Source organism: Propithecus coquereli, unplaced genomic scaffold, assembly GCF_000956105.1.
Source record: "Propithecus coquereli isolate 6110/MARCELLA unplaced genomic scaffold, Pcoq_1.0 Scaffold525, whole genome shotgun sequence".
NCBI classification, from domain to species: domain Eukaryota; kingdom Metazoa; phylum Chordata; class Mammalia; order Primates; family Indriidae; genus Propithecus; species Propithecus coquereli.
Window position 1 is genome coordinate 199,243 of NW_012151119.1, and position 9,812 is coordinate 209,054.

Genomic DNA, 9,812 nt, shown 5'->3' on the forward strand with positions numbered 1-9,812 from the left:
CCCAGGGCTCGCGCTGTGCGTAACTAGGTGCCAGGGTACAGCCAGACGCTGACTTCGGTACAACTGCGCGTATCATTCTGCGTCTTTTTTTTTTTTTTAAGTCTTTTCAGCTGTATTCCTTCAACGCGCCTTTCTGTCGCGAGGACCTGGATCTCACAGCGTGCACACGACAGTCTAGCGTGGGGTTCTGTGGCGATTTAGCAATCGTTCCTCTGTTTGTGACCGTTTTCTATGGATTCCAATTTTTTACTTTTATAGTCAAGACACAGCAGACGTGTGTGTACATATCTTGGTTTATTTGAGTGTATCTCCGGCTTCTTTAAATTGCAGTTAATTGACCTAGCATAAAACGTGTCCTTCCAGTGTATAATTCGGTGGTTTTCGGTACATTCACAAGGTTGTGCGGCCATCACTAGTGTCTGATGTTAGAATATGTTCTTTTCACGTCAGAATGAACCCTGACGCCGTCCTTCCTCTCTTCCCGGCCCCTCCTGTCACCCGTCTGCTTTGTGACTGTGGTTCTGTCGGGTGTGTGCATTTCACGGAAAGGCAGTCACGCCGTACGCGGCCTTTGCGACTGGCTTCTTTCCCTCAGGGCGAAGTTTTCCAGCTCTGTCCGTGCCGTAGCTTGCACCGGTATTCCCTCCGTTTTGCTGCCCGATAACGTGCGTTAGCCGTTCATCAGCAGACGGGCACGTGGGCTGTTCCTGCTGGAGGAACGGAATTGCTGGTCACACGGCAGCTCTCACGTGCACGCTTTCGAGGAACTGCCGGAGCGTTTTTCAGAGTAGCCGCCGCTCCACGTCCCCGCGTCTTGCCAGCGCGCCCTTGCCTGTCTTTGGTTGTGGTCGTGTCGGTGGACGTGGAGTGATGCTCCGTCGAGGTTTAGATGGACGTTTCTGGTGACGTCCGGCATCTGCCCCGTGCTTGCTGGCCATTCGCGTATCTTCGTTGGAAAAATACCTATTCAGATTCCTTCTCCATTTTTAAATTGGGCTGTTTGTCTTTTTGTCGCTGAGTCGTCAACGTTCTGCAGGTGTTCTGGCTGCTAACCCATTCCCAGATGGACGATTCGCAGATATCTTCTCCCGTTCTGTGGATTGGCTGTTTGGGGTTTTTTTGGTTTGTTTTATGGGTTTTATTTTTACTTTCTTGACAATTTCTTTGGAAGCACAGATTTTAATTTTAGCGAAGTCCGGTTCATCCGTTTTTGTTCTGTGATTTGATCACGTGTGTAGACTTTGTGTGGAAACCACCAAAACCGAGCTGCACAGAAGTGTCCCGTCACCGAAAAGCTCTCCCCGTGTGGCCCTTTGTGGTCTCGCTCCCCTAGAAGCCGTTTCTGAGCCAGCACGATGCCTTCGTCGGCCTGGGGTCATCTGCGCGCGTGTGCTCACTTCCGACGTTGCCGCTCTCTGTTCCATAGGCCGAAACGAGCCAGGGAGCTCTGGGCACACTGGCCAACGTGGTGACCTCCCTCGCCAGCCTCAGCGAGTCCTTGAACAATGGCGACACTTCAGAAATCCAGCCGGAGGACCAGTCTGCGAGCGAGATCACTCGGTACGCGCCCGTGGGCTGGAGACCCCCTCCCGACCTGCGCAGACGGTCGCTGTGTGAAGCCGGATGGCAGCGTTGGGTGCCCACGCTGTGTTGACTCAAGGATTATAAACTTGTCGCAATGACCCTGGACATCTGCCTTGTTCCACGTGTTAACCAGGGCAACGCAGACCCACTCACGTTACGTGTGCGTAACGATCAGAACTGTTTTTCGTTTCCGACTGCGAAAAAGGACATTGAGTAACTTGGCGGAAGCAGGGAGGGGCACCTCTCAGCCAGCAGATGTTATTCGTGTTAATCGCGATTTAACGAACCTGCGTATTCGTAGTTTATCCGCTTTCCCACTTCCATCTTAGCCTGTTTTTCTAAGTAGTGAGCTCAGAGGGTGAACCCACCAGGGCAGCGAGGCCGGGGTAGCGGACAGGCCGCGTTAGCGGGACCCAGACGCCGGTCGCTGCTGCCGGGGGTGCTTTTCTCCGCAGCTCGGCTCCCGCGCTTTGCTCGTCCCGTTCCTGCCTGTCGCGGCAGGCCAGGCCGGCGCAAAGCTGGGGACCACACGCGTGCTCTTGTCCCCGTGTTCACTGTGGTCTGATGACAAGTAAGATCTCGGTCCCGTAGAAAGAGGGTTAGGTCTGAATTAGGTAGGATGCTAGTTCGCCCCTTTCTATGCGGACGGTCTTGGAAAAGCTATTTAACTTCTGCAAGCCTCAGCATCCGCATCTGCGAAATGGATGCAGTGTCTGCCTTTGGAGGGTAGTCGTGAAAAATAGAAATTGTACGTGAAGATTGGTGATAGCTCAGTGCCCGAGTTGAGGTGTAGACGGTGCATGGAAGCTTTCGTTCTCAGCCCTTCCCTCAGCGGTTGGCATTTAACTGTCTTCTCCCCAGTGCGTTGTTCCTCTAAATTACGTCTCGGCTAGAGCTCTGCTCCGCCCACAGCTGTGGATTCGCCACACTTGCCTCGTTCTTGCTCACAGGGCGTTCGACACCTTAGCGAAAGCACTTAGTACCACGGACAGCTCCTCGTCCCCCAGCCTGGCGGACGGCGTGGACGCCGGTGGCGGAGGGGGCATCCACGTCATCAGCAGAGACCAGGCGACACCCATCATCGAGGTCGAGGGGCCCCTCCTCTCAGACACGCACGTCACGTTTAAGGTGAGTGGATCGGCCCGTCGGGACGGTTCTCCGCCCAAGCTGGTCCGCGGTTCCAGAGTCAAACCTCGGAGCGCGCTCGTTTTCCCATCGTGGCATCTGACGTCACGACTTCGGGCACGATTCAGTATTCCAGAATGTCCCGTACCCATTAGGAAGCGTTTTCACTCAGCTTTTGCTCACGGTGCCATTCGGTTCTGAAGTAGGCGCGGCCTGTCGCTGCCGACACAGGCTGGCGCGGCGCTCGCCGGCGAGGGCTGACAGCTGACTGCTCTGTCTGACGTCCCGTGACGACTCGGTTTCCCCACAGGCTCAGGCAGGTGCCTTTGTCCCCTCTCTGTGTCACGAAAGCCCTCGTGTAAAACCCTCGACAGGCGGGCAGCCAGCCCTCGTTCCCAGCCGCTGATCCGACTGCTTGGCCCTCTGGAGCCGCAGAAGCAGAGCTTAGCGTCCTTGAAGAGCCGCTGGGTCCCCATGGGTCTCCCGCGTGCTCCTCCCCCGGCCTCGCCTCCGCGGGACACCGCCGGGGCTCTCGGTCTCCAGCTCGGTCCTCCTGCTCTCCCCGCGCTCTCGCCCGGAGGGATCTGGCCAGGCCCTGCTCAGAGCCGCTGACGGGCGCAGGTCGCCCGTGGGTTCCCCTGAAATCCCTGTTCGCCCGTGAACTTGACCCCTGTCCCCCCCCCGCCCCCCCCGGTGCGGTTGAGACCTTAACCTGCGGCTCGAAACGGACCTGCCGTGGGACAGAGACAGTTAGCGAGGGAGACAGTCGAGACGTATGTTCCCAGCTGCTTTTCGGTGTGGGGTTCAGGGGAGAAGTACGCGTCTACGTGGGTGGGCCGGGAAGCCCCTCGGCTTGGCGACCGCGTTCCCGGGGCCGTCAGCCTCCCGTCACTGAGCGAGGAAACAGCACAGGCCCCGCTGCAGGGCCCCAAAGTCAGAGACGGACTCCGGCCGCCGCCGCGGCAAGCAGGGACGCGCGCCGCCGGCAGAGCAGCCCCGGCCGCCTCACCGCGCGGGCGCCGCCTCTCTTGCAGCTGACGATGCCCAGCCCCATGCCCGAGTACCTGAACGTGCACTACATCTGCGAGTCCGCGTCGCGCCTGCTCTTCCTGTCCATGCACTGGGCCCGCTCCATCCCCGCCTTCCAGGCGCTGGGGTAAGTGGCCTTTCCTGCGCGTGTCCCCGGGCGGGCGCCCCCTCCAGGAACGGCCGGGAGGTCTCCGGGGGCCCTTCCGGCTTAGCGTTCCCCGGCCTCATCGAGGGACCCCGAGTTTCTCACTAAACACGCACCGAGCGACCCGCGGCCGGGGCCAGGCCAGGAAGCTGAGCCGCAGCCCGGGTGGCCGTGAGCGGCTGCGGGCTCAGAGTCACACGCACCAGCACGTGACCCCGCCTGGCGGCACGCGGCAGCGCCGACCCCGCCTTTTCTCCTTCACGGAGCCTCACGCGCGTTTCTCGCGCAGCCCAGCGTCCGCTGCGCCCGCCCGCGGCTGACGGTCTGGCTGAAGGAGCAGCAGCCGCGTGAAAGAGCGTGTGACAAAGTGACCGTCCGTAGGCCGCATGCGCGGACCCGGAACGGAAGGCGGGTTCCCGGGGTTCATCCGCTGACTGCGAGGCCCAGACCCGGGTGCCGGGTGGCGAGGACAGGACTCGCCGGCCGCGCAGCCCTGCGCAGGTCGCTTTGCTTCTCCGAGCCTCGGTTCGTCCTCGTGGGACCCTCGCGAGGGCTCGAGGCCTGCGAGGCGCTTCGCCCAGGCCCGGCATCCGGGGGGACTCGGCAGAGGGCGGCGCGGGGCTGGCAGGCGGCCGGCAGGTGCCACGTGGCTGTTGGACGGTGGCCTCGTCCGTGGTGAAAGGGGAGGCCGGCAGAACCGGCCCCGCGCTGCGCGAGGGGGCTGGAGCCGCAGCGACTCCCAGGCTCGTGGTTGACTCCGGGGAGGCCCTCGCGACGCCCGGGCGCCGTGGCCTCAGGCGCTGTGTTCGCAGCACCGCAGGCAGCTGAGGTTTGCTAAGTGGGGTTAAACCGTGATCCGCCCCCTGCCCGGGGTGCTTTTCCAGTGTGATCGGGAACTTCCTCCCGCAGGGCCTCCCGGCCCAGACTAGATAAAACGAGCGCCACCTTACAGCGGTCTCAGTGACGTTCCGCGTGCGCAGTAACGCACCAGAACCGCACGGCAGCCCTGGTCTCGCTCCTCGCCGTGGCGGGGCGTCCTCGCGGCGACTGGCAGAAACAGCCGGGTCGCGCAGCCCGGTTCTCTGGCCTTCTCAGGTCCTGAGACCAGAAAGGCTGCTGCGTCGGGGGGTTCTGGAATGAGGACGGGCCACTCTGCCGTGTGCCGCGCAGGAAGGGCCAGGGCAGGGCTGGAGCGGCCTCGGCTGGACCTGCGCTCCGGCCGCGGTCCCGGCTCCCGCCCTCAGCAAACCTTGCTGGGCCCGCCTGTGCGGGGAGTGCGGGGCTCGGTGCCCGTGTGCCCGCACCCGCGGACCTCACACTCGGCCTCTGTCCCCAGGCAGGACTGCAACACCAGCCTGGTGCGGGCCTGCTGGAACGAGCTCTTCACCCTCGGCCTGGCCCAGTGCGCGCAGGTCATGAGTCTCTCCACCATCCTGGCCGCCATCGTGAACCACCTGCAGAACAGCATCCAGGAAGGTAGGCCCGGGCGCCACGCCCGTGTCGGCCAGGCCGGCGCCACGGCAGCTTGGCTGGTCTCGGCGTCCACGGGCCGAGGGGGCACTGTTGGCTCGCGGGCCTTGACCAGTCAGAGCACTCACGTTCCTGCCGGACCGCCCCCTTGGCATGCGATGAGTGTGAAGGAGAAGAAACATTTTAAAAGCCAAGCTCCTGATAGGCAGTTAGTGATGTTTCCAGAACAATCACAGATCACGTTTCCAGGTGCACTGACAGGCTACTTTTTCCGTGTATGAAACTTCGCAAATCCTCAGCACCCCCTAAAGCAGGGACTGGCAGCTCGCTTCTCATAGGGGGTGGCCGAGGTGCCGGGAAGGGGCCTTTGCTGGCCCCAAATGAAACGTAAGTGGAAAAACGGGGGCACCAGCCTGGGTCACGCCACGCCTAGTCCGAGACGTGCCGACCTCACCCCAGACGCTCCCCGTGCATCACCCGATTCTCTGCCAGTGTGGTCTGTGGGGACGTCTCGTGTCTGGGGGCGACTCCACCAGCGTGTCGGGATGGGAAACCGCGTCTCTCCACGCGCAGCGTGGCCGCCACACACGGGGGCCACTGTCCGGACGGCGCACGCCCAGGATCCACACTGGAAACCTGCGCTCGCGCGGAACTGCGTGTGTGCCGGGGCGTCGCAGGTGTTTGGAGCTAGTGGGCGTCAGTGACCTCCTGCGCCTTGTTTGTCTAGTTATTCCCTTGGAATGGTGACATATGGGTGAGGCAAAAAAAAACTTTATGAAATTTAAGTAAGATTTGTTCACAAGTGAGCTTTATTTACTGTTTTTTTTTGGAGACAGAGTCTCACTTTGTCGCCCAGGCTAGAGTGCCGTGGCGTCAGCCTCGCTCACAGCAACCTCCAACTCCTGGGCTCCAGCGATCCTCCCGCCTCAGCCTCCCGAGTAGCTGGGACTACAGGCATGCGCCACCGTGCCCAGCTAATTTTTTCTATATATTTTTAGTTGTCCAGCTAATTTCTATTTTTTTTTTTAGTAGAGACAGGGTCTCGCTGTTGCTCAGGCTGGTCTCGAACTCCTGACCTCTAGCGATCCTCCCGCCTCAGCCTCCCGAGTAGCTGGGACTACAGGGATGCACCACCATGCCCAGCTAATGTTTCCTATATGTTTTTTAGTTGTCTGGATAATTTCTTTCCATTTTTAGTAGAGACGGGGTCTCGCTCTTGCTCAGGCTGGTCTCGAACTCCTGACCTCGAGCGATCCTCCCGCCTCAGCCTCCCGAGTAGCTGGGACTACAGGCATGCACCACCATGCCCAGCTAATGTTTCCTATATGTTTTTTAGTTGTCTGGATAATTTCTTTCTATTTTTAGTAGAGACGGGGTCTCACTCTTGCTCAGGCTGGTCTCGAACTCCTGACCTCGAGCGATCCTCCCGCCTCGGCCTCCCAGAGTGCTGGGATGACAGGCGTGAGCCGCCGCGCCTGCTCACCTGGAGTTTATTTGTAACTGAGTGTGGTAACACTAATGCCTTCAGGAAAGCATTGTCGTGAGGATTAATGAACGAACATATAAAATTGTTTTGACAACTAAAAAATGCCAACACTAAACGTGAACGTTCGGGTCAGCAGACACTACTAGGTGCCTGCAGAGACAGGAAACCTAACTGCCGCCATGAAGCGACGGGGTTGTGAGCGCAGAATGGAAGGATTATCGGTTTCCCTGCAGGTGCGGGCGCTGCCCGGGGCGGGCGGGGAGTCGCTGGTCTCGGCCTCGCTGTCGAGGCAGGACGCAGGATGGGGCGGAATTCGGGTGCCTGTTACTTCGCCTTCAGCGAGAAGTGAGGCTCCTGACCATCCTGAGGTTGCTGATCCGTGCGTTACGAGTGAGATCGCTCTCCCGTTCGTCTCCGTCGGCGGCCCCTCGACGACGCCGGTGCCGCTGCTCTTCGCGGCCTTGCTCAGGGTCCGCGGCGTTTCTGTCTTCGCAGACAAGCTTTCCGGCGAGCGGATCAAGCAGGTCATGGAGCACATCTGGAAGCTGCAGGAGTTCTGCAACAGCATGGCGAAGCTGGACGTGGACGGCTACGAGTACGCCTACCTCAAAGCCATAGTTCTCTTCAGCCCCGGTAAGACGCGGCGGGACCCGCGGCGCTTTGCCCCTGCGCTGTGTCTGCCGGCGCCGCCGAGCGCGAGCACGCAGAGCCCGGCCAGACGGAGCCTCGCGCTCTCGTGACGGGCGCTCGGCTGGCTGACACGACACCCGAGCTTTCCGTGCCTTCGCAGCCCGGAACGCGCGCGCCACGGTGCCCGGCGGTGCCGCGCTGGGCGGGTTCTCTGTGTCCTGGTCACACCGCGGCCCAGACCAGACCGCAGCCGGGAGTGCGCCCACCCGGCGTCCTTTCCCCTTTTGGTTCGGTTTGGCTCTTCGCCGACCCCCAGGTTCGGTTAAGGCCCGTACGTACATCCCAGTGCGGAGCGACGCTGCGCACGGTCCTGGCGGTCGGCAGGGCCGGCAGCCCGGGTGGGATGGTCGTGGAGAGGAGAGCGGGGGGGAAAGACCGCGAGGCCGGCCTCGCCCGCTGCCCTGGGCTGTTGGCGCGAAGCCCGCAGGGAGGTCACCGAGGCTACCGCTGACCCCGCAGCAAGGGCCGGACGCGGCTTAACCTCCTCCCTCCTCCCGCCCTGCGCTCGCGAACAGCGGACAGCTGGTGAAGGGCGGGGACGTTACGTAGTTAAATATCTAGAAAGTCGATGATCATTTCTGATTTCACGTGAGTTTGGAGTCGGCGTCCGGAGCCAACCCGGTGGGGCTGTTCAGGCTGCCGCGTCCGCTCAGAAGCCCTGGCCCCGCCGGCAGCCTTCAGGCCGTGGCAGGACGCGGGTACAGCCACCGTGTTCTCCTCCTGACGCCAGAGTAGATCCGCCTTCGCGTCCCGTCCGTTGCGCCTGAGAAGCCTGTCAGGGTTTGACGAAGCATAAACACCGAGGGGTCAGCAGGGGAGACTCTGCAGACACGGGGGGATTTGGGGCTTTCTCTGTTTCCAGATCACCCGGGTCTGAGCAGCACGAGCCAGATCGAGAAGTTCCAGGAGAAGGCGCAGATGGAGCTGCAGGACTACGTCCAGAAAACCTACGCGGAAGACACCTACCGGTGAGGCGCGGGACACGCTTGCCGGGGCGGGAGGGAGCGGCGGGATCGGGAGTCCCCGTGCAAACCGTGTTGGCCTCCCTGGTGGCTCTGTCACTCTCGAATTCAGACGTGGCAGCAGCGCCGGGCGGGGCGGGACCCGGGCTGCTCCCGCAGGGCCGCGTGGAGGGCGCCGCCCGGTCGGGGTGACCCCGTGTCTGGAGTGGTTTGAAGGGGCTGCCCCGCCGGCGTCCTGGACAGAAAGGTCTCACTGACAGAACCGAGTCTGACCCCTTGCACGGGTGGGCGAGTCACGTAAAATAACGATTTACCCTCAGGCAAACTGAGGGACAGAAGCCCCTTGATGTGGGTGACATTTAATTAGCAGTGTCACTGGTAATGGGTGGGCAGCAAAAATAAATAAAAACGAGCCTTTGTCGTGCAGGTCTGGGCAGGGCAGGCAGAGTCGCGGCCTCCTTCCGGCCGGGGCTGGAGGCGCTCTTCCCCGCGGCCACGCCCGGCCCGCCGGGGCACAGGGATCTCTGGGGCCCTTTCAAGCAAAGCGTTTGGTGTTTCCTCCCCACTGTGTCCCCCGAAAATTCTGGAGCAAAGTCGAGGGCTCAGGGAGACACACGGCTCCTGGCCCAGACCTCAGGCTGCGGGGACTCCACGGAGCAGAGACGTCCCCGACCCCAGGCGGGACAACCGGCTGTCCTTAGTCTCTGCACTGAAACCGCGACGGTCCCCGGCCGTCCCCGTGGTGTGATCAGGGGTCCTGTGGCCGGCCCTGCCGGCAGGGAGCCTCTCCTTTCGGTCAGCTCCGCAGCCCAGACGCGGCTTCCGCAGAGGCAGGGCCCCTTCTCCGCTGGGACCAGAGACCTCCTTGGGAATTCAGAGGAACTCCAGCCTCGGCACACACAGCAAGGAACCGCCAAGTGCCGCACCCGGAGTCCGCGTGCGCAGCCAGGCGTACGGGCAGGTTGTCCCCGAGGAGGTCGCGGGCGACTCCACGCAGCCCCATGGCCAGAAGGCGGCTGGAAGTGGCCCCTGGGGGCCGGTGGCAGAGCCACAGCCCACTCTGGGTCACCCAGACGTCACACCGAGCTCTGTGGCCTTGGAAAGCAGACAGGACGTCTCTGAAAAGTCCTGAGTCGCTCCTGCTCCGTTCAGGGACCTCGGCGCAGAGAGCGGCAGGCGATTTGGTGCCAGGAATGAACTAGGAGGCCGGGCGCGGTGGCTCACACCTGTGATCCCAGCACTCTGGGAGGCCGAGGTGGGCGGATTGTTTGAGCTCAGGAGTTCGAGACCAGCCTGAGCAAGAGCGAGACCCCGTCTCTAC

The 9,812-nt window shown here is 61.8% G+C and overlaps 1 protein-coding gene across 2 annotated transcripts in view; it reads left to right on the plus strand.

The window, feature by feature from the left end:
- Positions 1-9,812, plus strand: part of NR2C2 (nuclear receptor subfamily 2, group C, member 2) — a 26,644-nt gene that overhangs the window by 15,024 nt on the left and 1,808 nt on the right. The window contains exons 8-13 of one of the 2 annotated variants that reach the window (XM_012656893.1): positions 1,427-1,560; positions 2,535-2,712; positions 3,744-3,865; positions 5,220-5,359; positions 7,335-7,472; positions 8,392-8,497. In XM_012656893.1, the coding sequence (XP_012512347.1) occupies positions 1,427-1,560; positions 2,535-2,712; positions 3,744-3,865; positions 5,220-5,359; positions 7,335-7,472; positions 8,392-8,497 (818 nt within the window). The remainder of the gene's footprint in view (positions 1-1,426; positions 1,561-2,534; positions 2,713-3,743; positions 3,866-5,219; positions 5,360-7,334; positions 7,473-8,391; positions 8,498-9,812) is intronic. The other variant, XM_012656894.1, reaches the window with a different exon arrangement.